This window comes from Brassica napus, chromosome A5 (assembly GCF_020379485.1).
Source record: "Brassica napus cultivar Da-Ae chromosome A5, Da-Ae, whole genome shotgun sequence".
Lineage (NCBI taxonomy): Eukaryota > Viridiplantae > Streptophyta > Magnoliopsida > Brassicales > Brassicaceae > Brassica > Brassica napus.
The window spans coordinates 4,970,723-4,997,364 of NC_063438.1; the positions used below are offsets into that span (position 1 = coordinate 4,970,723).

At 39.0% G+C, this 26,642-nt stretch overlaps 6 protein-coding genes across 6 annotated transcripts; 1 reads left to right on the forward strand and 5 right to left on the reverse strand.

The window, feature by feature from the left end:
- Positions 1-396: 396 nt before the first annotated feature.
- LOC106451097 (SWR1 complex subunit 2) lies at positions 397-3,023 on the reverse strand. The gene is given in 13 exon segments (XM_048780603.1): positions 397-925; positions 927-978; positions 1,112-1,177; positions 1,284-1,326; positions 1,423-1,491; positions 1,581-1,700; positions 1,777-1,852; positions 1,936-2,205; positions 2,281-2,319; positions 2,417-2,488; positions 2,561-2,630; positions 2,719-2,808; positions 2,886-3,023. Coding segments are annotated over 12 exon segments (1,104 nt in total). The 5' UTR covers positions 2,790-2,808; positions 2,886-3,023; the 3' UTR covers positions 397-769.
- A 10,757-nt stretch (positions 3,024-13,780) lies between these two features.
- On the reverse strand, positions 13,781-15,646 carry LOC106451093 (UDP-glycosyltransferase 73C3-like). Its single transcript, XM_013892953.3, has one exon. The coding sequence runs from the start codon at positions 15,423-15,425 to the stop codon at positions 13,938-13,940; it is 1,488 nt and encodes a 495-aa protein (XP_013748407.2). The 5' UTR covers positions 15,426-15,646; the 3' UTR covers positions 13,781-13,937.
- A 2,495-nt stretch (positions 15,647-18,141) lies between these two features.
- LOC106451092 (UDP-glycosyltransferase 73C3-like) lies at positions 18,142-19,950 on the forward strand. The gene has a single exon (XM_013892951.3). It carries the CDS (start codon positions 18,422-18,424, stop codon positions 19,910-19,912), a length of 1,491 nt encoding a protein of 496 aa, XP_013748405.1. The 5' UTR covers positions 18,142-18,421; the 3' UTR covers positions 19,913-19,950.
- A 534-nt stretch (positions 19,951-20,484) lies between these two features.
- On the reverse strand, positions 20,485-22,429 carry LOC125609304 (UDP-glycosyltransferase 73C12-like). Its single transcript, XM_048780605.1, has one exon. It carries the CDS (start codon positions 22,028-22,030, stop codon positions 20,540-20,542), a length of 1,491 nt encoding a protein of 496 aa, XP_048636562.1. The 5' UTR covers positions 22,031-22,429; the 3' UTR covers positions 20,485-20,539.
- Positions 22,430-22,851: 422 nt separating this feature from the next.
- LOC125609303 (UDP-glycosyltransferase 73C12) lies at positions 22,852-24,538 on the reverse strand. Its single transcript, XM_048780604.1, has one exon. It carries the CDS (start codon positions 24,393-24,395, stop codon positions 22,905-22,907), a length of 1,491 nt encoding a protein of 496 aa, XP_048636561.1. The 5' UTR covers positions 24,396-24,538; the 3' UTR covers positions 22,852-22,904.
- A 546-nt stretch (positions 24,539-25,084) lies between these two features.
- Positions 25,085-26,427, reverse strand: LOC125609305. Its single transcript, XM_048780606.1, has 4 exons — positions 26,132-26,427; positions 25,954-26,064; positions 25,762-25,830; positions 25,085-25,364 (listed from the first exon to the last, which is right to left on the reverse strand). Exons 1-4 carry the CDS (start codon positions 26,273-26,275, stop codon positions 25,314-25,316), a joined length of 375 nt encoding a protein of 124 aa, XP_048636563.1. The 5' UTR covers positions 26,276-26,427; the 3' UTR covers positions 25,085-25,313.
- Between the last annotated feature and the right edge of the window lie 215 nt (positions 26,428-26,642).

Below are 26,642 nucleotides of genomic sequence, written 5' to 3' on the forward strand. Positions count from 1 at the left end.
GTGGGACTGAAGAAGATGATGTGTGTATCTTCTTCCCTTTGAGAGTTCTTTTCAACTTGTGTTGGTTTATAGTTTCACTTCTCCTGGTTTGTATTATTTGCCTTTTAATGTTTTTGATTTTCTCTCCATCTGTGTGTTTGTGCTATATATCTGTTATAAAACTTGATGCCTATGGTTTATGAGTGATGCTGAATTTTGAATTGTAATGTTTTCACTGTATTTTGTTGTTGAACTAGTCCCCTCATTAATATAACTTCTCTTCTATGAACCTTTTTGTTGGATTTATTTAAATATACTATTTTATCTAAATAAGGTTTGTTTTTAACTTTCATAATAAGTAACTTAATTGGGTTGTAGTGAAAAATACGTTAAATAAATAATCTAATACCTACTATATACAAGGATAAGCCTTGGATTGACTGAATCCAAGTAATATATTTTTAAAAAAATCATTTGATGCTAACATTACATGGATTTTTGCAAAGGTCAAGAAAATATAAGAGAGTTACACTCTATCTGGTTCTGTGAAGGTTACAAGGTTGTGCTAGGGCGGATCAATTACTAGGCGAGTGTTCTTACCAGTTCAAGCTCTGATCAATTAGCTCACTTCTGAGTCTAAACATCCACATCATCTCTCAGCAACAAAACCACTAGATGATTTAAAACAGAGCAGCCGGTAGAGATGGTCCAAATGACTGTTAGTTCATGATGATGTTGATTGAAAGTAAAACCTTTTTCCTATATACGAACCAACCAGGGAATGTCGTTGTTAATCAGAATCTGAGTCAGAATCTTCACTCGCTTCTGGAGTCTCCAAATTACAGAAACGAGCCGAGTTTCTGAGGGAAAATGATCTGCTCGTCTTTGGAACCATTGTTCTCTTTCGTTTTAAAGAAAAGCCGTTAGCAGCAGCAAGTGTCTCAAAACAACTCCCCCATCTCCATTTTCTTCCTCAAGCCATTGTGTTCGTCCATGAACCTTCACAGAACCAAATTAAACATAAGATTCTAACACAAAAGTAAAAGAGAACGGTGTCTCCCATCTGATTAGAGCAAGAGAATGAGAATCGTTTTGATACAGTATGCAACAACATTTTGTATCAAAATAGCACCTTTCTCGTATTGCTTTGAAGGCGTCTAGAGTTGCATAAGCAAGACCAGTTTTTGGATCTCGGTACCTGTCTCACCCATAAAACAAACATTAGAGAATGCTAGTTGTTACGATGCAGAGCTAAAACATAGTTAGCTTCTTTCAACAAAGTAGAAGAAGAGAAAAGTTCTTACTTGGCAGGTAATCCAGTAATCACACATACAGCTTTTTCTGGATCTGCAAAAGAGAAACCAAACTAAAGTAAAATCTAGAGATCAATATGGACTACATGTACCAGAAACACATCTCTGTTCATCTACAAACACCACTTACATGGAACAGACTTGGTGGAAATCTCTGAACTGAATGATGCACCATTACAAAACTCTAGATAGTTGCATCCTGCAAGTAAAACCGCTTTCATGATTTCTACTTTTTTCTGGAAAGAACCAAATGAGATGAGAGAACACTATCTTATCAGAAGAGCTTACCATCTTTTGAAAGAAACCGAACCTGAGGACCCTTGTAAACATCTTTATGCACAATCGCTTTCTTTTTCACTTCTTCTTCCCTTGCCAATACACGTTCTAAATTCCTCAAGTTCATGATCTCTGCACAAAAAAAAAAAATACTTTAATTATCCAAGTCTCTGAATCTGATAGAGAAACAGACAATAAAACTCAAAACCTGTTTGAGCAGCTTCCAGTAACATCTCTTCTTGCGTCATTCGTTTCTCCTCCCCTACTTTTTTCCTAACTATCGGCTAAAACAAGCACAAGAGAAAACGAGCTCAAACCTTTGTGTAGCCATTAGTGAAAAATAGCTAATGCAGAAGAAAAAAAAAACCTTTGTTGTGGCTTGTATAGCAGCACGCAATGCATCTCTCTCTGCTTGTCTCACAATCACTGAAGTCCGAGTAGACTTCCTTATGACCTTCTCACTTTCCATATCTTCTTGTGTTTCATTCTGTTCCTTTTCATCTTCTTCTTCTTCCTTGTCTCCCATTTCTTCATCTTCATGAGCGTCTTCTAGCTTCGAAACTATCTTCTTCTTCTTGTTCTTCTTTGGAGCTGTTTTGCCAGGGTAAATCAACCGCTTCTTTGGCACATCCCTGCAACAAGAGAGATGATATAATACATAATAGCACTCGTAAGATGAACTTGGAAGATGGTTCAAACTCAAACCTCTCTTCTTTTTTTCATTTTCTGCTACTGCTTCAGGCTCAGGCTCCTATTCCCCCAAAAGGCAAACAAGAAAGGACGTTTTAAGAACACTTTGATGAATAAAAGTACTTAATATTCAACAAGACAAGGAACAAAGTAGTTACATCGTCATTGAAGTCGCTGTCAAACTCATCAGCAACTTCAGCTTCTGCTTCATAGTTATCATCATGCTCTTCCTGCAGATACCAAGATATATAAATACACAATCTGTAGTAGCAACTACACATAAGAGGGTATATAAAGAGAACCTCTTTAAGAGCTTCTTGATTCCAAAACTGTTCATCTTCTTCTACTTCGTCATCGAGCAGCTTGGTCATTCTACAAAAACACAATTAAAGATTCCACACAATCTCAGAGTGAAGTGCAACCCTTTTCTCTAATTAGTTTCGAGTGGGTTGTTCCTTACCGTTTACCCCGTGTAGCTCGGGATGTACGATCCAAGAACACCATTTGCTCTTCTTCTTTATCGCTTTCCATTGATATAACTAACTTGCTCCTGCAAAGTTCACTACTTTAACGAAATCTGACAACACACAGAAGGGAATCGAGATAAGAGTCTCTAACGAAGCTTACGGGTTGCGAGTTTCGGATTCAAAGGCTGAACCTTTATGAGGTTGGACGAGTTTCCTCGCCGGTGACTCGCCGCAATGTGATTAAACTCTTCGGATGGTTTGGATCTCGTGCAGCTATAGTTAATGGGCTTTATGTATTATTGGGCCTTCTAATACAGCAATTTAAAAGCCCGTGTTATATAAGTCACTATTGAAACTACAAATCTTCTTCATGCATGTGCAAAAATTTGTAGGATGTTTTTTTTTTGTCGGAGATTTATTTAGATATTACAATTATGAGAAAGATTATAAAGACGATTCGATTACCGACAATACTACCTGCCTTTTGAGGATCTACGCCTAACTGCCTCATTTGAGCCGTCATATGAAGATCACACCTGACCGGATTTACTTGCACCATGTTGAGAAACTCTTGTAAGCCTTTCTTCCGTAATCGCATAATTGTTGAATAAATCGCTTGCTCCGGGAATTGAAACCTGGATTTCCTGTGCAATCTGCAAGAAATTGCATAGTCTGGGATTTGAACCCCAGACCTGGGTGTAGAAGTTTTTAACCATAACCACTAGGCTACAGTGCTTCCACAATTTCTAGGATGTCTAGTTGACAAAAAAAAAGTTTGTAGGATGTGTAATGGCTGTCATGTTTCTGATTTTCCAATCTTTCGTTTATTAGATCAATCATCACATTTAAAACTAAAAAGTACTGGTTATTGTTGATGAGTTTTCCGCAAGAAAACTTGGGAGACAAGGAATTAACAAAAGGTGATGTGTTCTTGACCAAGGAAGAAAAAGAGAGAACAATAACAAATTGCTTTATTCGTTACAAACACACAAACTACTTACAATTAATAGTTTTCTATGGACAAAAACACATATGTTGATGAAAATGAACTCTCACATTGATAGCGATAGTTTGAAAAAAATTAATTAATATAAAATGATGTAACTATCCGCCAATTATCTTTAAACCCATGCTAAATCTGAATTTAACTAGATCCATATTTTTAATCCATCAACTGTCGAGAAACGCCCATAGCATCAAGCGAATCTACAGTCTCTTGTCATTCTGGCAAACCAGCTTCTTGATATGGAATCTTCACATTCTTCAGCCTAATAGGAAACCCGGACTGGGTGGTCCGGCTTACGACATTCTTAAACCTCGCTGTGTTGTGAGGCGTCGAGACAATCGTTACCGCCACACCGCGCTGAGCCAAGAGCCGTGCTATCAACCATGTGGATCATGTGGCCTTGAACATCAACGGGAAGAACAAAGTGAATACTAGGATGGAATTGTTGGGTTATTCTGAAGCCATGAAGAATTCTCTTAAGTGTTTTGGTCCTATTTTGATTTGTCGGGTTTTCTCATGAAAAAAGGAAAAAGAAAAGGTTAGAGAGTCAAGGAAAGAGAGAGAAAGCGATGTTTGAGAGAACATGTAAGCAAATTGGCTTATTGCTTAGGGAGCCACGTTCCGTGGCGGCCCACTCACATGTGTTCTTTTGTACTCATAAACCACAAACAAATAAGAGAATATCTTCATGAGTACGTCGAAAACAAAGTGAAAAGTGTTCACAGCCGCAAAATTAACGAAAAAAATCAAACGTGGGTTCTCTATTTATCTCTTTGGACAACTACATATTCTACATATCAAAATTCAAAAATAACATCTGAAAAACAAAATAAGTGATAAAAACATAACTTATTTTGACAGATAATATTTTGGTAAATCGTTAAAAAATTAAACTAACTAAATAATGTAAGTAAATTTTTTTTTTGTTTTTTTTGATAAGTATGTGAATCTCATTAAACGAATAATGAAACAGAGAGATACAATCGGCTTGACGAATCTAATCCTAATGTATCTAAGTCGCTAAGTCAGAAGACAAAGCAGATGTGTCTAGGTAGCCATAAAAAAAAAATAAAAAAGACTAACTAAGACAAAGAAGGTTCAAGCACAACCATACAGAAGCACTGAAGCTTAGCTAGAACTTACAATTTCATGGACAACACTTAGCTAGCAGGAGACCAATGTGTTTCTCTTGAAGCCGGGACCTGCTTCAAAATCACATTGCTCATAAGAGAACACAACCGGAGAACGGTCTGAGGGACCGCAGACCATCCCTAAGGCAACTCCGACAGAGGGACAGGCGAAGCAGGGTCGGCAAGTCCTGGTCCGTCCATCGCTACTGGTGAAGTTTACTCCAGACGTTGCAATCTCAAGAAGATGTCAGACCGTCCTCTAGGAATCCAAACTGACACAGAGAAACCGGCTGATGAAGTACAGGTGAAGTACTGGCTGGTGGAAGCGGAGGTTTTAACGGCTCGACTTCGGTCCCACCACACTAGCAGAGCACAAAGGAATCCAGTCGCAGAGCATCAAGAGAGGCAGGGGACAGTAGCAATCTTCCTTCTGAAGCTTGAAAGCGGAGGAGCAGGAAGCCCCTACAAGGATATAGCAGAGTAACAGAATGAAAGCTCCAATCAAACCCGAGACCCCAGACAGTTCAAAGCCCAACATAACACCATGGTGGTTGTCGAGAAATCATACCCAAGAAGAAGTCCCCAACGATAAGCCTTTATATCGTCTTTTCAACTTGAAACAAGTGAGGGAAGTTCTTACCAAAGCAGCCAGATGAGGAGACAGGGGGTGACAGTGGAAGCAGCGAACAGACCAGAACGGCGAAGGCAGCGACGCTACACCACTCCGGCGGGCACTCCGAGAGAGATCTGACCCAGATCTGCTCAAGGTCAAACCCTAGATCTACCATCAAGACGGCGCCTCCTTCTCAGATCCGACTAGCCACGACCTCGCCATCACTCCAGGGAAGCTGTAGACGCCCACAGACTCCGATTTAGGACGCCGGATCCGGCCGCACCAAGACGAAGAACAGAGTAGATGAAGCAAGGAGGAAGGGGCAGAGTCGTAGCTGGAGAAGGGGAAGGCTGGACACACGGGAGACAGGGGTGGCGACCGACGGGTAGAGACCCTCCGTCGGCCACCGGAAACTGGAGACAGAGAGGCTGAGTCGAGAAGAGGAAGTCGGAGAGGAAAGAGAAAAGAGAGAAAAAGGACTCTCTCTCACCTCTCTCTACTAAACCATTTAACAAGTGATAACATTTAAAAGCCGTAAGCTAAAAAATATATATATATATGGTAAGATCACCTCCAATGGTGATTTTTAACAAAATCTTTAACATTAAATTTATTATAATAAACTGTGGAACCCTTTATATTTAAAAATATGTGCCAAATTAATTTTTAGCTAAGGATTAATCTTCCATAGATTTTTTACTGTGCACGAGTTCTATCGCCACGTGGAAACCCATGATTGGTTCTCTTTTTTTTTTTAACTGACTAAAAAATAAAAATAATAAACTAATAAAAAAATTTACCTTGGTTATGGAGAGAGAGTATCAGCATTGCTGATGCTCTAATAAAGCTCCACGTTGACGGGGGCGGTGGGGAAATGGGTCCTGTCAAATTCACACGGAAACAAATAATCTGTTGATAAGTCTGAGCTCTGAGGAGCTGCTAGGAGAAATATCAAAGTTGAACTCCTCAGAAGCCAGGACCACCTAAACAGCTGTTTCTACACTCTACTACACTTCAAAATATTTGAAAGAGATCATAATTTAAAAAATAGCAAATAACTTTTAGACAGTTTTACATATTTTCATTGAACTGTTAAGAATACCCTTGGTTTCTTAATATAATGTTTCTTAACATAGACGTCTACCGTTGTCGCATAAGTTATGCGGCATAACCATGCGATCTAGGTATAACAATGCCTCCCATGCACGCTTACGTAAAATATATACAATATCAAGATAATAAAGCACCTGCTTAGATGATTTAAATAGGAGATTATTGAATCAACTAAATGTCCACATAAAAATACATGTTATGGCGGAAAATCACACACGTGACACGTACGATACTAGGATTATAGTGAAAGAAGAAACGACGTTCAATATGTGCTTGTTGTCAACTCATGATTAGCATTTGGCTGGTTAACTCTATCAGAATGTGGTTTTTTTTATTTTCTTTTTTCTAACTGGTTTTCATTATTTTAATACGAGTTTGGTAGCTGAATCTTGATTAATTAATAACAAACACGTTACATGCATATATATGATCCTATGAAGAGCAAAGATAAAATCAAGTCTTGATTTGTGCTTGTTGCATTATGTCTTCCAAGAGTAATGTGATGTTGAAATGAGAAGAGCCTCCTTCATCAACAGCCTTGTGAGCTAATTCACCAAGCTTTTTGACTCTTTCTTTCCTCTCTTTAGCTTCGTCACTATCACCCATCAATGCTTCCACTGCTTTCTTCACTCCTTCTTTATCCACCAATACTCCAATTTTCTCCTCTTCTCCCCAACTCATGGGATCTTCAACACCTGACTGCACACCTACTTTTAATACCTCCACAGCCAGTTTCTCATTGCAGAATTGGTCTCCAAACAATGGCCATGTGAGCAAAGGAACTCCTGAGGTGATTCCTTCAAGAGTCGAGTTCCATCCACAGTGTGTCAAGAATCCTCCAACGGCAGGATGCGAAAGGATAAGCACTTGTGGCGACCATCCTCTTATGAGAAGACCCCTTTTTTGATTCTTTCTTTAAATCCGCTCTCTGAGATCCATGTATCTAATTCATTATACTTCTCCCAACTTCTTATGACCCAAATGAAAGGTCTTTGGGATTCCTCAAGGCCAAGCCCTAGTTCTTTGAGCTGAGCCAGAGGAAGATTGCATATACTTCCAAGGCAAACATATAGCACCGACCCTTCTTCTTTAGAATCAAGCCATTTGAAACACTCTTCTTGACCTATGGCCGCCTTATTTCCCCTCTCAGCTTTGTCTAAACCTACCTTGTTGCACAAGGAAACCGGTCCGATGCTCCATACCTTACCTGCCTTACCTTTTTGTAGTCTCTAACATAAGCTGGTTCAAGCTCTTCAAACGTATTGACAATCACACCATAAGAAGTGTTATCCCCATCAATCATCCCGTCCAAAATCTCTTTCCAATCTCCATCACCAGTTACCAGCGGAAGCTGAGCTTTTGTGAACTCAACTCTGCCTGGAAAATTTGGGATGGGGAAGTACTCCTTATTAGACTCTATAGTTTCCCAAAACTCGTAGTTTTGCCGCATGATGTGCAGACAAAGAAGGTTGAAGCAACACATGCCATGAAAGATGATCTTCGGTATACCAAAGTTCTTGGCGATTCTGTTTGTAAAAGGCAAACACATGTCGGCGATTATGCAGTTTGGCCTTGGTTCAATCTCTTTCAAGAGCTTCTCCACCGGTTCTCGAGCATATTAATATCTGTAAAGAAAGTTGCTAACGGCACCGATGAATCAAGCAAGTCCACATTCTCGTGTCCTTGTGGTGAACCCGGTTCTTGAGATGGAAACTTCACCTGGACAACGTTGATGGGCAAGCCGGACTGAATGGCCCGGTTAAGAACGTTCTTGAACCGGGAAGCGTTGTGAGGTGTTGTGACAAGGGTTATAGTCACACCTCGCTGAGCCAAGAGCCTTGCAATATCGACCATGGGGATCATGTGGCCTTGCGCCATGAAAGGGAAGAGAACAAAGTGAAGATGAGGATGAAATTGTCGGGTGTTTTGGAAGCCATGAGAAACTCTCTTTAAGTTTTTTTTTTTTGTTGCTTTGATTTGGATTGTGTGTGTGTGTTGTGTAATTGCTCTGCTTACATATATGTATATTTATAGACTCATGAAAAGAATGGAATTCAAGAAAAATAAATAAAAAGTGTTGTAAAAGAGAACAATAACAAGTTGGTTTATTCATTACAAAACACAATATGGTTCACAAGTACATTCCTTGGCGGGGACGAATACGTCGTTTTGTATTTATATAACTATATGCCAAAAAGAACTGGAGTAATATTCTTGAGAACTACAACGAAAAGATAGCGTAGAGCTCACAGCCTCAAAAATTGTTAAACTATAATCTAATCTCTCCTTAATACATTTACATAAGTTAGTTATTTATGTTATTACACAAAGAGTTGTAATTCTTCATATTGTGTTCTTTAGTATTAAGTGTTGTGTCTCTTATACTTGTACTGATTCGATCTCTATATAAAGATCAATCATCTGTTGTAAACACATCACCGAATCTCAATAATACAAAAGTATTTTCAGAAAAGTTTATAAGCCTGAAACGTCTATCTTATTCTTTCTCTCGAACTCGTGTGTAACACAATGTGATCGTTATGTAACACAAGCAGTTCGTAAGAGATTAACAAAAATCAAATATTTTCTTCTCATTGTCCTGTCCTTTTGTGACTATTCTGCGTCTCCTAGTGTCCTTTATTTCCCTTGAAAGTTACTAATAGGTAATTAAATCTAGATACTTGATGCGCAAGACACAAAATCAATTTTAACTCTCTGGGACATCACCAAAATCAAATTTTCTTTGAAACTTCAACGTTCATTTCAAAGCCTTCAAATCAAGCTTCTCCCACGGTAATCTCTATAACATTATTTGGATAAAAATATAGAATATATTAGTCCTTGTTTTGGGGTTCAAATTTGGATAAAGATAGCTTTGATATTTACAACCATCAAAGCACCAATAAAAGGCAGAAGACTTAAGAGTACTCATCTTCAAAAGTATATAGGACAATTACATACTAAGATATTCTGTACTACTATGGTTTTTTCATGCCAAAATCTTCCCAGGGATGGAATATATTAGTCCTTGTTTTTGAGGGTTCATATTCTGTCTAGCTACATAGCTTTACAGACTAATTTCCATATAACTTGTTTATTTTTGTTAACCAGACCTAACTCTAGACTTATCTATTAAGCGCATTGAGTTTTGTCGTTTAAGACATTTATGGTGACAAACTGTTACTGAAATTTTCGTGGGAGATTCTAATCGTTATTTTTTTTTGCTTAAAAGGGATAAAACACATATGTTACCTATACTACTGAAGCCAAAGCTGTTGTTTACGTAAGTGTTGCGCCTAAGAAGATTGTTCGAATTATGAACGGGAGCAAAGAGTGTTCGAACTCGAATTGGAACGGAAAAAATTGTTGAAACTGGAAAAATGGTGGAACTAAGTATATGTTTCACCCATTTATCATTTTGTTTCATTGATACTACCTCCGTTCCACTAAAAGTTTTGGGGAAAATATTGTTTTGCAAATATATAATTTTGTGTATTCAGTAAATTTTATATTATTTAATGATAATAAATCGTAAAAAATTATATTTAAAAAATTAATACATCTATTATAATTGAATATGTTTTCTTAATACTATAAACAAAACAAATATTTTATGAAGCCGCAGTACTAAAGATTGAAAAAGAAGATAATCCTCATGAAAAAAAGCCATTCATAATAATATATCATGACCATCAAAAGATAAGTAAATCTACAACACTTTTGTGTATTTTTTTTTTGAGCAAACTACGATTCATTCAATTAAGAAAACAGAGTCAGCCTCCTATTAGGGAGGTAGAGTTTACAGAAGCCAGGACTGCCTTAGCCACATTATCAGCAGCAACATTACATAAGCGAGGAATGAAATGAAAGGAGATATCCTCAAAAGATAAGCTAAAATGATAGATGTCAAACAAGATGCCAAACAGTTCCGGGCGTGATTCCTTAGCTCTAATCATGTTGATAAGAACCTGGGAATCCGAAAGAACTATCAGCGATCGGACGTTAGACGAGGAGGCGGTCATCACCGCCAAACGAACAGCAAGAGCTTCTCCCATGAGAGCTGATGAAACAAAGAACGAGAAACCTTAAGGGGCTGGATCCTAGTGTCTTCCAGTTCCGAAAACAGAACCCCTATGCCACAGTTACCAGTACGCAGATCCCAAGCTGCATCCACATGGCACAGAACTTGGCCAGGAGATGGTTGGGGAATGATCGGAGGAGAACCTTGTCGCTTGGTAGCGTGGTTATGTTCTTCAGCGAGTAGTTGAGCAGCAGCCCATTCCTTCGCATCAGTAACGCTTTTGTTCACAACTTCCCACTCCGTGAAGGTTTTGTTTTCAAAGCACAACTTATTTCGAGCTTTCCAAAGGTTCCATAAGAGCCAGGGCCAGACAGGGGTATCACACCCCACCGGAGGCAGATTGGTGTACTTCTTACCATTTGCAAATAAGCTCGCCATGGAGCTATTTGAACCATCCGGAATTTCATAAACTGGTAGTAGGCTCCATGATTGAGAAGCAAAGGGGCAGAGAAGGAAGACGTGGAGATCATCTTCAACTCCTCCACATTTCGCGCAAGGAAACGGAGCCATACCTCTGGTCGCTAGATTGGAACTAACAGGGATTGCCTTTCTTTTGACTTTCCATAGAAAATCCTTGATCTTGGGTGAAGTATTCAGGTTCCATATGTTCTTTAGCCAATCAAAGGTTTGCTCATTTGTGTGAGGAGGGATCAAGCCAACACGTTCCACTCCATATCCCGTTTTCACAGTGTACTCTCCTGATTTCTCAGCTAGCCAGGCAAGGGAGTCGCGAGCAGGGGCAGAGCTTGTGATAATCCTATTAATAATGCCTTCATACTGAGGAAGATAGTTCTGGATCTTTTGGATGTCCCAGGCGTTAGTGAGAGGGCATAGAAGCTCACTAACCGTCATCGATACTGCATTCTCAGTTGGTGGACCTATAGGGGCTGTAGGAAAGGAGGAGGAGAGCCAAGGATCCCCCCAAACCTTAATGTTTTCTCCATTCCCAACCACCCAACCGAGTCCTTTCCTTAGAACCTCCCGACCTGCCAAGATACTTCTCCATCCGTGGGAAGCTGATGATGGGCTTTCACACTCCATGAAAGAGGAAGCTTTAGCATATTTTCCGAGCAGCACTTGTGCCAGCAACGAGTCTGGAAACTGTATAAGGCGCCAGCCAATTTTAGCGAGCATGGCATCATTAAAAGTCTCAATGTCTTTGAAACCTAAGCCACCAGCATATTTGGGCAGTGTGAGAGTAGACCATGCGACCCAACACATCTTTTTCTTTTCCGGGTTTGCATCCCACCAAAATCGAGTAAGGATGGATTGTATTTGTTTGCATAGAGAGATAGGCAACTTGAAACATGACATCGTATAGCACGGTATTGCAGCAAGGACAGATTTGAGGAGAACTTGTTTACCGGCGCCTGATAAGAACCGAGATGTCCAGCTATGCGCCTTCTGTCTGATGCGATCAAGAATTGCCGCAAATATGTCTCTCTTCTTGCGGCCAAAGTTTTCGGGGAGGCCCAAATATTTGCCAATCCCTCCCTCTGCCGGGATAGACAGCTCAGTCTTCACTCGAGCTTTAACCTCACCAGGTGTCTTAGCCGAGAAAGTGATAGACGACTTCAGCAGGTTGATCCGTTGTCCAGATACATTTTCATAACTCTCTAAGATCGTCTTCAGAGTAGTGACACAGGCGGGTGTTGATTTGCAAAAAAACATCGTATCGTCCGCGAACAATAGATGATTAATCGGAGGACAGTTCCGTGCTACCTTCACCCCCGCCATAGTACCGTTTAGTTGCGCCTTAGTACACATCGCTGAGAGGACTTCTGTACACATGATGAACAAGTATGGTGAGAGCGGATCACCTTGCCGTATTCCACGCGATGGAGTAACATGACCGGAAGGTGAACCATTGATCAGAAAAGAGTACGACACTGATTCAACACACGCCAAGATCCAAGAGACCCATATCGGGTCAAAACCAAGCTGGGCCAGGACTGCTCTAATAAAACCCCACTCTATGCGATCATAAGCCTTGCTCATATCGGTTTTCACCGCCATGGAGCAATACTTTTTCGCCTCTGAAGTTCGGAGATAATGTAAGGTTTCATGCGTAATGAGGACGTTGTCCGAGATAGCTCGTCCCGCTACAAAAGCCGATTGCGTCTTGGAGATAAGATCTGGCAGCAGAGGCTTGAGGCGTCGAGTAAGGATTTTGGCAATGATCTTGTAATGAGTGTTGCAGAGAGCTATCGGTCGATAGTCCGCAACCTTTCGCGGTCCCGAGCCTTTGGGAATCAATCGAACATGAGTCTCATTCTGCTGTGGATGTATTATTCCGGTGACAAAGAAGCTCCTGACATCAGTGATTACATCTTTCCCAATGATATGCCAATAAGAGTGATAGAACTTTGCTGAGAAACCATCCGGGCCCGGGGCTTTTCCTCCATTTATCGACCGAGCTGCCTCCTCAATCTCCTTGTCTGATGGAATCTCTATAAGCCGACTATTCATCTCTGGAGTAATCTTATTAACAAGACAGGCTTGGACTAGAGAGAAGTCAGAGTTGCTGTTTGTGGTGAACATCTCCGTGTAGTAATCTGCAATGACCGAAGAGATCTGAGCTTCCTCAAACACTTCCTCGCCATTCTCTTTTTCTATCACTGAGAGATTATTGAGCGCTCTCCTCTTCCTAGTGGCCGCATGGAAGAAGCCGGTGTTCCTGTCCCCCTTCTTAAGCCATTGAATCCGGCTTCTTTGTAGCCAAAAACTTTCCTCTTCTCTATAAGCAACCAGTAATGTATTAGTGAGAGTTTGGATATGAGGTAAGTCCGCAACTGGCATTGATAGTGCTTCTTCAAGCGCTTGCTGGGCAGATTGGATAACAAGGTTGCTCTTTACATTCTGTTCTTTAGCCCATTTGATGATGCTTCGACGGACAGAGTTGAGTTTTGTAATGACTGAATCGAGAGGGTGATGATTCCAGGCAGCATCCACTAGCTGTGTAACCTCCTCATTCTCAGTATATGATCGATTGAATCTGAAAAGACCCCTGCGTTTTTGCATTGCAGTATTGAAGTAAGTGATCACTGGTCTGTGGTCACAGCCGCCAAATTAAACTTGCCATGTAGAAATACAAATGAAAGCTTCGTCGTATGATAAACTAGTTTACTTGAGATTTTATTTATCTTTAATATTGTTTATCTTTTCTATGATAAACTACATTATTATAGGAATGATAAACTATAGTTTACTTAAGAAAGACATTATTGGTAACTTTATTTTTATAGCTTTAAGAAAATATTGACGTATAATCAATTCCTGGATTGTGCTAACTGCGATATGTCTTGTAAGAGGAATGTGATGTCAGAATGAGAAGAGCCTCCTTCATCCACAGCCCTGTGAGCTAATTCTCCAAGCTCTTTGGCTCTTCTTCTTCTCTCCTTAGCATCATCACCATCACCCATCAACTCTTCAACTGCCTTCTTCACACCTTCATTATCCACCAATACTCCTATCTTCTCCTCTTCACCCCATTTCATAACCACTTCAATCCCAGCTCCTACACCGACTTTAAGAACTTCCACGATCAGCTTCTGGTTACCGAATTGGTCTCCAAACAATGGCCATGTGAGCAATGGAACACCCGAGGTGATTCCTTCTAGAGTTGAGTTCCATCCGCAATGCGTTAAGAATCCTCCAACAGAAGAATGGGAAAGGATAAGCACTTGAGGTGCCCATCCTTTTATGAGAAGCCCTCTCTCTTTGACCCTTTCTTCAAAACCGCTCTCTGATAACCACTCAGCGAGCTCATTATACTTTTCCCAACCTCTAATGACCCAGATGAAAGGTCTTTGAGATTTCTCTAGGCCTATCCCTAGCTCCTTGAGCTGAGAGAGAGGAAGATTGCAGATACTTCCAAGGCAAACATATATCACCGACCCTTTTTCTTTAGAATCAAGCCACTTGATACACTCTTCTTGGCCAATAACCGCCTTGTTTCCCCTCTCAGCTTTGTCTTCTATCTTGTTGCACAAGGAAACAGGTCCAATTGACCATACTTTCCCATCTCTAGCGTCTTTGTACTCTTTGACATAAGCAGGTTCCAGCTCTTGAAATGTGTTGGTGATTACACCGTAAGATGTGTTATCTGCTTCTATCATTGCGTCCAAGATGTCCGTCCAACCTCCCTTTTCATTGGTGCTCACAGGGAACTGAGGCTTTGTGAATTGAACTCTGTCAGGAAAACTAGGAACATAGAAATACTCTTTGTCAGACTTTAAATTCTCCAAGATCTCAAGATTGTTGCGTAAAACATGCATACACAAAAGACAAAAGCAAGACAATCCATGGAAAACGATCTTTGGTATATTGAACGCCTTGGCGATTTTACTTGTGTACGGCAAACAAAAAGAAGAAACTAGACAGCTTGGTCTAGGTTTCATATCTTCTAGTAGCTTCAGGACCGGCTCTTCTAGCATGTTAGCTGCTTTAAAGAAAGGTACCCTGAACTCTATCGAGTCGAGCAAGTCGAGATTCTCTTTTCCTTCTGGCAGCCCAGCTTCTGAATATGGAAGCTTCACATGCACTACGTTGATGGGCAAACCAGACTCGATGGCACGGTCGAATACATTCTTGAACCTCTCTGCGTTGTGAGGAGTTGTGACAATTGTTATGGTCACACCGCGCTGAGCCAGAAGCCTTGCAATATCAACCATGGGAATCATGTGGCCCTGAGCCATGAAAGGGAAGAGAACAAAGTGAAGAGGAGGATGAAGTTGTTGAGAGTTTTGGGAAGCCATAGTGATTTCAACTTTCAAGTTTGTTTTGCTTGTGTTGTGGGTGTGTGATCGACTGATCGTTGGCTTATATAAGATTTATAAGACCAAACTGATGTAGTACATGACGTCAAGCAACACATAATATTGTTGACATAAAAGACAGATTACTACGTTCAAGAAGACGTTTCTTGGCCAATACTTTCTTCTGTTGTCCTTTTGTGACTATTATGCGTCTCCTAGTGTCCTTTATTTCCCTTGAAAGTTACTAAGAGGTAATTAAAATTAATTAAGATACTTGATGCGCAAGACGCAAAATCAATATTAATTCTCTCGGACATTACCAAAATCAAATTGTCTTTGAAACTTCAACGTTCATTTCAAAGCCTTCAAATCAAGCTTCGCCCACGGTAATCTCTATAACATTATTTGGGTAAACATAGCTTTGATATTTACAACCATCAAAGCACCAATAAAAAGGCATAAAACTTAAGAGTACTTATCTTCAAAAGTATATATGACAATTACATACTAAGATATATGCTGTACCACTATGGTTTTTGCATGCCAAAATCTTCCAAGGGATGGTATATATTAGTCCTTGTTTTGAGGGTTCATATTCTGTCACATAGCTTTAAAGACTAATTTGCATATAACGTACGTGTTTCTTTTGTTAACCAGACCAAATTAACTCTAGACTTATCTATTAAGCACATTGATCAGTTTTCTTGTCATTTAAGACATGAAGACATGTATAGTGACAAACTGTTATTGAAATTTTCGTGGATTCTAATCATGGTCCCCCATATTTTTTTACAAAGAGACAATACCTACTACTGAAGCCAATTATCCAAAGCTGTTGTTTACGTAAGTTTTGCGCCTAAGAAGATTGTTCGAATTTGGAACTGGAGTAAAGAGTGTTAGAACTCGAAGTGGAACTACAAAAATTGTTGGAACTCGAAGAAAATGGTGGAACTAAGTATAGGTTTCACCCATTTATCATTTTGTTTCATTGATACTACCTCCGTTAATTCCACTAAAAAGTTTGGGGAAAATTTTGTTTTGCAAATATAGAATTTCGTGTATTCTGTAAATTTTATATTATTTAATGATAACAAATCGTAACTTTATTAAAAAATATATTTATAAAAATTAATACATTTATTATAAATTTAATATGTCTTCTTAATACTATGAACACAATTTTTTTTTTTATGAAACCGAAAAGTACTAATATATACCATCAAAAGATATATATTAGATAATCCTCATAAAAAAATGGAAAAAGATCTATTACTTCACGTTCATAATATATAATGACCATCAAAAGATAAGTAAATCACAACACTTGTGTATTAAGTCCACAGCCGCCAAATAAACTTGCCATGCAAAAAAAAAAACTTGCCATGCAAATATATAAATGAAAGCTTCGTCGTACAACATTTTATTTATTTTTTTGCTAAGAATGCTAATATCATATTAATGATGTTCAGATTTTACAAAGTAGAATCTAAAAAATACTCTACCTAAGCAAAAACAAATAAAAACAAGGTAGATCAACTAGAGCAACATTACACAAAGATTAAGTGATCCAAAGAGATAAGAAGGTACGAAATTGCTTCCTATTCCATCTTGCCAAGATCGTATTCTTGACATCCTTATAAATCATTTTCGAGATCACAGGAGGAAGAACCACACAGCTGTTGTGATAAGCGTTGTTTCTCTGTTTCCAGAGATGAAAGATAGTCGCTTGAGTCGCCAACATTTTACAACATTTTATCTATCTTTAGTATTGTTTATCTTTTCTGTGATAAACTATATTATTAGAAGAATGATAAACTATAGTTTCTTAAGAATGACATTATTGGTAACATTTTTTCTTAGCTTTAAGAAAATATTGACGTAATCAATTCTTGGATTGTGCTAACTACGATATGTCTTGTAAGAGGAATGTGATGTTAGAATAAGAAGAGCCTCCTTCATACATAGCCCTGTGAGACAACTTTCCAAGCTCTTTGGCTCTTCTTCTTCTCTCCTTAGCATCATCACCATCACCCATCAATTCTTCCACAGCCTTCTTCACACCTTCATTATCCACCAACACGCCTATCTTCTCCTCTTCTCCCCATTTCATAACCTCTTCAAGAACCTGCACGATTGGTATTAGTTTTAGTTATTCATTTATAAAAGTTTTAAGATATGCCTAAAAGAAATTTAAGCTGACTTTCGGAATTTGACTTCAGAAAGTGAAAGTTATTATCATTGACTTGTCTTCTGCTGGACTTGCTGACGAAGTCTCCAATTATAAATAAAGCAAGGGAAATAGAGCTGAATGACAAAAAAACATAATTAAGTATATAACCAAAGAAATAAAAAAATAAAAAAGCTTTCCTTATTATCACAACATATACTAATAAATCACTTTTATTAATCGGTTAATGAGAAAGAGCAAACAATATATACTTATTTATAGAAGTTTTCACATATGATGCTTTTAATTAAAACAAAAATTATTCATTCAAGTCATCAAATATTTTAAAAGATATGTATTACAATATGATATATCATACAAATTACACTAAATATAATGTTATGCAATAGTTTTTGATTAGCTAGATTCTTTTTCAGTTTTCAATATATTATATATAAGAAAAGTATATTCGTTACATAGAAAGTCTTGTCATATAATAATATGTTAGACACGAATCCTAGAATAACATGTTAGTCCATTGAATTTGATTTTTGCTGCCTCTGATAGTTATTTCCGTGGGCCAAGCTTAGATTAGGAGACTTTGAACTGAACGTTGAATTTTCAAAGACAAATTGATTTTGGTAATGTCCGAGAGAGAGAGAGAGTTCAATTTGATTTGTGTCTTCTTGAACGTAATAATCTGTCTTTAAAGTACGGTTTTACGTCATCTACTACATCATTTTGGTGAAGCCATTTTTATTCCCACTCCTCTTATCCACCATATAGTCAAAAACAAAACTCGAAAGTTCTTCACTGATTTGAAACAAGTATGGCTTCCCAAAAACCTCAACAAGCTCATCCACCTCTTCACTTTGTTCTCTTCCCTTTCATGGCTCAAGGCCACATGATTCCCATGGTCGATATCGCAAGGCTCCTGGCTCAGCGCGGCGTGACCATAACAATTGTCACGACGCCTGACAACGCAGAGAGGTTCAAGAATGTCTTAAACCGTGCCATGGAGTCTGGTTTGCCCATCAACGTAGTGCATGTGAAGCTTCCATACCAAGAAGCTGGGCTGCCAGAAGGAAAAGAGAACATGGATTCGCTTGACTCCAAGGATTTGATAGTACCTTTCTTTAAAATGGTTAACATGCTCGAAGAGCCGGTCATGAAGCTAGTTGAAGAGATGAAACCAAGACCAAGCTGTCTAATATGTGATTTGTGTTTGCCTTATACAAGCAAAATCGCCAAGGCCTTCAATATACCAAAGATCGTTTTTCATGGATTCTCTTGCTTTTGCCTTTTGTGTATGCATGTTTTACGCCAAAACCTAGAGATCTTGCAGAATTTGAAGTCGGAAAAGGAGTATTTCCTTGTTCCTAATTTTCCTGACAAAGTTGAATTCACAAAGCCTCAAGTTCCAGTGAGAATCAATGCAACTGGAGACTGGAAGGAGTTCTTGGATGCAATGGCAGAAGCAGAAACCACATCCTATGGTGTAATAATCAACACATTTCAGGAGTTAGAGGATGCTTATGTCAAAGATTACAAAGAGGCTAGAGATGGGAAAGTATGGTCCATTGGACCTGTTTCCTTGTGCAACAAGAAAGGAGCTGACAAAGCCGAGAGGGGAAACAAGGCGGTGATTGATCAAGAAGAATGTTTTAAATGGCTTGATTCTAAAGAAGAAGGGTCCGTTCTATATGTTTGCCTTGGAAGTATTTGCAATCTTCCTCTGTCTCAGCTAAAGGAGCTAGGGATAGGCCTAGAGAAATCCCAAAGACCTTTTATTTGGGTCATTAGAGGTTGGGAAAAGTATAATGAGCTAGCTGAGTGGTTCTTAGAGAGCGGTTTTGAAGAAAGGGTCAAAGAGAGAGGGCTTCTCATAAAAGGATGGGCACCACAAGTGCTTATCCTTTCACACCCTTCTGTTGGAGGATTCTTGACTCATTGTGGATGGAACTCGACTCTAGAAGGAATCACCTCAGGTGTTCCATTGCTCACATGGCCATTGTTTGGAGACCAGTTCTGCAACCAGAAACTGGTTGTGCAGGTTCTTAAAGTCGGTGTAGGAGCTGGGATTGAAGAAACTATGAAATGGGGAGAAGAGGATAAAATAGGAGTGTTGGTGGATAACGAAGGAGTGAAGAAGGCAGTTGACGAATTGATGGGTGATGGTGATGATGCAAAAGAGAGAAGACGAGTAGTCAAAGAGCTTGGAAAGGTAGCTCACAGGGCTGTGGATGAAGGAGGCTCTTCTCATTCTAACATCACATTCCTCTTACAAGACATATCGCAATTAACACAATCCAAGAACTAATTAAGTTATTTTAATATATATTTGTTTAAATTTATAAATAGATGTTACAAATATTGTTTTTCTTAAATAAAATACAGTTTAACATGAGTGTATTTTATTATTATAAATGTTGACTCGAAAATGTTTTTCTCGACTTTAAAAGAAAAAATAAAACAAAAAAAAATTGAAAACTGTTAAATCAAGCTTTTACTTATATATTTTCATGACCTCCTCTTTTGAATATGTAGATTTTTGTTGCTTCTTAATAGCCAAGTCTAATGTTAAAAGAAATATAAACATTTGACCAATTTCCCTACAAATAATTACATGATTACACTTCTAAGAATATATCAAACAGATATTAGAAAGGTGAAAGTGAACAAATAAAAGGAAGCTGACAATATCAAATTTTATATGACAATATTGATTACTTGGTTTAGAATCAACCAAAATTCTAGTTGTTCATAAAAGTTTATAGATATGTTTAAAAAGAAGTTTAACCTAACTTCTGAACTTGACTTCAAAAAGGGAAAGTTATTATCACTGACTTGTCTTCTGCTGGACGTGTTGGACTAAGTCTCATAACCTCCAAATAAAGTAAATGAAGAATAATGTATAAATGTCTATTTCTTTTAACAATGACATGAATCAATTATTGGATTGTGCTAGTTGCATTATGTCTTCTAACAGTAATGTGATATTAGAATGAGAAGAGCCTCCTTCTTCCACAGCCTTGTGAGCTAACTCTCCAAGCTCTTTGGCTCTTGTTCTCCTCTCCTTAGCCTCATCACTTTCACCCATTAACTCTTCAACTGCCTTCTTAACACCTTTTTTATCCACCAACATACCTATCTTCTCCTCTTCTCCCCATTTCATAGGCTCCTCAACCCCTACTTTCACACCAGCTTTTAGCACCTCCACCACTAATTTCTCATTACAGAATTGGTCAGCAAATAGCGGCCATGTAAGCAGTGGGAGACCAAAGGTTATCCCCTCAAGAGTTGAGTTCCATCCGCAGTGTGTCAAGAATCCTCCAACAGAAGGGTGTGAAAGGATAAGCACTTGAGGTGCCCATCCTTTAATGAGAAGCCCTCTCTCTTTCACCCTTTCTTCAAAGCCGCTCTCCAAGATCCACACAGCAAGCTCTTTATATTTTTCCCAACCTCTTATGACCCAAATGAAAGGTCTTTGAGATTCTTCTAGGCCTAGGCCAAGCTCCTTGAGCTGAGACAGAGGAAGATTGCAGACACTTCCTAGACAAACGTAGAGCACAGAACCACCTTCCTTAGAATCAAGCCATTTAAGGCATTCATCTTTATCAATATCTGATTTATTTCCTCTCTCAGCTTTATCTTCTCCCACCTTGTTGCACAAGGAAACAGGTCCAATGGACCATGCTTTACCTGACCTTGCTTCCTTGTAGTCTTTGACATAAGCAGGCTCCAGTTCTTGAAATGTGTTGACCACCACTCCATAGGATGTCTTATCAGCTTCTTTAATTCCATCCAAGAACTCCTTCCACTCTCCAGGAACATATGTTTCAACAGGAACTTGAGGTCTTGTGAATTCAACTTTGTCAGGAAAATAAGGAACGGTGAAGTACTCTTTGTCTGACTCCAAACTCTCCAAGATCTCAAGATTTTCGCGTAAAATATGCATACACAGAAGACCAAAGCAACACATGCCATGGAAGAGGATCTTTGGTATATTGAACGTCTTGGCGAGTTTGCTTGTATAAAACAAACACATGTCAGAGATTAAGCAGCTTGGTGGAGGGCTCATCTCTTCCATGAGCTTCTGAACCGGTTCTTCGAGCATGTTAACTGCTTTAAAGAAAGGTATCATCATCTCTATGGAGTCGAGCAAATCTATATTTTCTTTTCCCTCTGGCATACCAGCTTCTTGAGATGGAAACTTCACATGCACTACCTTGATGGGCAAGCCAGCTGACTCAATGGCACGGCTTAGAACATTCTTGAACCTCCCTGCATTGTAAGGCGTTGTGACAATGGTTATGGTCACACCTCGCTGAGCCAAGAGCCTTGCGATATCCACCATGGGAATCATGTGGCCTTGAGCCATGAAAGGGAAGAGAACAAAGTGAAGAGGATAAGATTTTTTAGCTGTTTCAGAACCCATGCTGATGATAAACTCTCAAGTTTTGTCTTGGTTCTGGATTATATTTGTGAGAGCGAGAGAGCTTATATAGAACAAAGATGCGTGGAGAGCAAAAAAAAAACTGAACAGAAGACGTAATACATGACGTAAAATAGATTTTACTTGACAAACACATCCAATACAGTCCACAGATTGTGTATCCATAGTTTGTCCCTTTGCGACCCTATCTTGCATCCTGTAATGACTTTCCCTTACACAAAGAAGATAATTCAGACACAAAAACAACAACTTGGAGGCCTGTTGATAGCTACATGTTCTGTAAATCCTTAAATTGTTACAATAAAGGCACCTAAATTAATAATTTAACCCCAAGGAGAAGTGTTTGAAACTTTAAAGATCGATTAAACTCCAATCCAATATAAACAGTACGAGAAGATAAATCCAACTTTGGACTCTTTTCAAGACAGCTATATGTATCAAGAAGCCTCAAAAATCACAATCAATAAAAAAAAAGAACATAGGTCCAGAGCCTACAACACTTTCGTGTGAATGTTTCTTTCCTGAGTTCGGTAATGGAAAAAGATTCTATAGATAATGAGATGATAAGACTTTTAAGAATTAGATCAAACAAAGATTAGAAAGGTGAATGCAAAAAGGAGCAATATAGAAAATGAGTGAACAAAAACCAAAGGAAGCTGACGATATCAAACTTATATGACAGATTTATATTTGATTTACTTGGTTGAGAATCCACCAAAAATTCTAGTTGTTCATTAAAGTTTTTAGATATGTTTAAAAGAAGTTTAACCTAACTTTATGGACGTGTTGGACTAAGTCTCCTATCCTCCAAATAAAGAATGTATAAATATTTGTATTTCTTTTAACAATGACATAATCAATTATTGGATTGTGCTAGTTGCATTATGTCTTCTAAGAGGGAAGTGATATTAGAATGAGAAGAGCCTCCTTCTTCCACAGCCTTGTGAGCTAACTCTCCAAGCTCTTTGGCTCTTCTTCTTCTCTCCTTTGCATCATCACTCTCACCCATTAACTCTTCAACTGCCTTCTTAACACCTTCTTTATCCACCAACACTCCTATCTTCTCTTCCTCTCCCCATTTCATAGGCTGCTCAACCCCGGCTTTCACACCGGCCTTTAGTACCTGCACAACTAGTTTCTCATTGCAGAATTGGTCTGCAAATAGAGGCCATGTGAGGAGTGGGAGACCAGAGGTTATCCCCTCAAGAGTTGAGTTCCATCCACAATGTGTCAAGAATCCCCCAACAGAAGAATGTGAAAGGATAAGCACTTGAGGTGCCCATCCTTTTATGAGAAGCCCTCTCTCTTTCACCCTTTCTTCAAAGCCGCTCTCTAGGATCCACTCAGCAAGCTCATTATACTTTTCCCAACCTCTTATGACCCAAATGAAAGGTCTTTGGGATTCTTCTAAGCCTAACCCAAGCTCCTTGAGCTGAGACAGAGGAAGATTACAGATACTTCCAAGGCAAACATATAGCACCGACCCTTCTTCTCTAGCATCAAGCCATTTAAAACATTCATCTTGACCAATGACCGCCTTGTTTCCCCTCTCAGCTTTATCTTCTCCTATCTTGTTGCACAAGGAAACAGGTCCAATGGACCATGCTTTACCTGACCTTGCCTCCTTGTAGCCCTTGACATAAGCAGGCTCCAGCTCTTGAAATGTGTTGACCACCACTCCATAGGATGTCTTGTCCGCTTCTTTAATCTCATCCAAGAACTCCTTCCAGTCTCCAGGAACATATGTTTCCACAGGAACCTGAGGTCTTGTGAATTCAACTCTATCAGGAAAATAAGGAACAGTGAAGTACTCTTTGTCTGACTCCAAATTCTCCAAGATCTCAAGATTTTCGCGTAAAACATGCATACACAGAAGACAAAAGCAACACATGCCGTGGAAGAGGATCTTTGGTATATTGAACTTCTTGGCGAGTTTGCTTGTATAAAACAAACACATGTCAGAGATTAAGCAGCTTGGCCTAGGGCTCATCTCTTCCATGAGCTTCTGGACCGGTTCTTCGAGCATGTTAACCGCTTTAAAGAAAGGTATCATCAGCTCCATGGAGTCGAGCATGTCGATATTCTCTTTTCCCTCTGGCATGCCAGCTTCTTGAGATGGGAACTTCACATGCACTACTTTGATGGGCAAGCCAGAGTCAATGGCACGGCTTAGAACATTCTTGAACCTCCCTGCATTGTAAGGCGTTGTGACAATGGTTATGGTCACGCCGCGCTGAGCCAAGAGCCTTGCGATATCCACCATGGGAATCATGTGGCCTTGAGCCATGAAAGGAAAGAGAACAAAGTGAAGAGGAGGACAAGATTTTTGAGCTGTTTCGGAACCCATGCTGATGATTCAGCTAAAAGAGAAGTTTTGTTTTGATTCTTGATTATACTTTGTGAGGAGCTTATATAGAAACAAAGATGCGTGGAGAGCAAAAAGAAACTTAGCTGTAGACGTAAGAGATGACGTAAAACAGATTTTACTTGCCGAACACATCCAACCAAGTCCACACAGATTGATGTTACTACAAGACATTCTTAGCCAATCCATAGTTTGTCTGTTTGTGACCCTATCTTGCATCCTCTATTGTCTTCCCCTTAGACACAAAAGCAAAAACTTGGAGGCTCGCTAGCCACATCTACTGCAACTTTTATGAATTGCTGCAATAAAGGCAGTATATTGATTTGTGTTTGAAACTTTAAAGATTGATTAAAGTCTAATATAAAGCCGTAGTAAGAAGATAAATACAACTTTGGACTCTTCTCAAGACAGCTATATGTACCAAGAAGCCTCAAAAATCACAATCAACAAAAGAGGAGCAAGAGGTCCAGAAGCATACAACACTTTTCGTGTGTATGTTTCTTTCCTGAGTTCGGTAATTTAGATTACCACACTAGTCACAGTTTCCTTCTAAGATAAAAAAAAAAACATAAATCACTTTACGACTCCAAAACTTTTTGGCAGGAACCGTTTTGAACCTCTTTGACGAGGAATAGTAAAGATTCTCTAATAAAAGCTTGAAGAACATTGGATGAAACTTTAAGAATATTATTCTTAAAAAAACAGTAATTCAAACCAATGATTTGATAGCATATAGATTTTTTTCTGTAACAATATTCAAAGGAGATAATCCTCTCTATACACACACCATATTCAACTTTGCTCAGATCATATATCTTTATCTGCCTGTAATAAGTTCCGCAATTCCAAAACTCTAGCCGTAGAAGAACCTTGACAAGTACATAACCAAACCAGTTGTGCTTAACGGTCGATGAAGGACTTATTCATCAGGTCCACAGCATTATCCATGAACTGCAGTATCAGAGGTACAACAGAGAGAATCAATTGTTAAATCAACATGAATGAATAATCTTAAAAGTCTTACAAAACAATAAAATAAGTACAACGTGCTTATGTAACCAATGCGTTCATGCTATGTTCTGAGCACATTTCATTACTACTTACGATAAAGAATCTTAGACCAGAAACAGTCTCAGGGTAACCCCATGGATAGTTTCAGCTTTGCCCAAAGAAACAAGCTAAACCCAAAAAGAAGATGCCAACTATGATCTTGATATAGAAAAACCAAAACTTCAAATCACACACACACTAGCCTTAAGATGTCCTCTGAGATACTGACTAATACTAGAAAAAGTGAATTACATCAAATTCAGACACAAAAGCAATAACATGTCGTGTCTTTTTTTACCTTCCCAAGCATCTTCAGCTCTTTCCCCACAGGTTCCAAGAACTTAAGATCAACTTCAACAGGCCACACCTACACAAACATCAAACAAACATGATGAAAACAACTCTTACACAAATCGAAACCTCATAAACGCAAATAAATAAAAAAGACATTTCCATAAATATAAAGCTAAGTAGTCCTCAAGAGTGTAACCTTAACACCAAGAAGGCGAAGAGGCGTGACTTGACCAGGAACAACGCATTCAGGTCCTGCAGATTCAAGCACTGCTTCCATCGCCAAACCACCTCCTACTGGATTCGGATGCTGCAGAGCAATCAAAACACAATTGAGTCTCTCCAAATATATTAATAATCAATCATAAAGGCAAAACCTTCATGACGGCAATGGCGTAATCGGTCTCTGGGCTTTGAGAGATGGAGAGAACAGGTGAGCGGCTGATTCGAGGGACTGGCTTTACTGAGGAGACTCGCCACGGTGCGTCCTCGGCGAGTGTTGCTCCTCCTTTCTTCGCCATTTTTCACCTAAAACGATTATCTTCTTTCTGGATAGGATTAGAAAGAAAGGTTTATGTGATTGTGAAAGTGAAAGTGAGAAGCTTTGTGGTTAGCTTTCGGATTGTGTTCGTGTGCTTCTTGTTAAAAGAGATGCTCCATTTTTTCGGTTTCTCCTTCAATTATTTTACCCCTCATTAAGCATTTAATTACGGATCTGCCATTTTCGCTATTGGGCTTTTTAACTTGACCCATTTAGTAGAAGAGAGGAAGACAAAGGACCATTCTCAAAGACGTCTCAGCCCTATACAAATACAAAGGACTCGAACCATTAGCTTAGCTTCTTCTTTCTACCAAACCACTTTCATCTACTAAACTAACAATCAAACT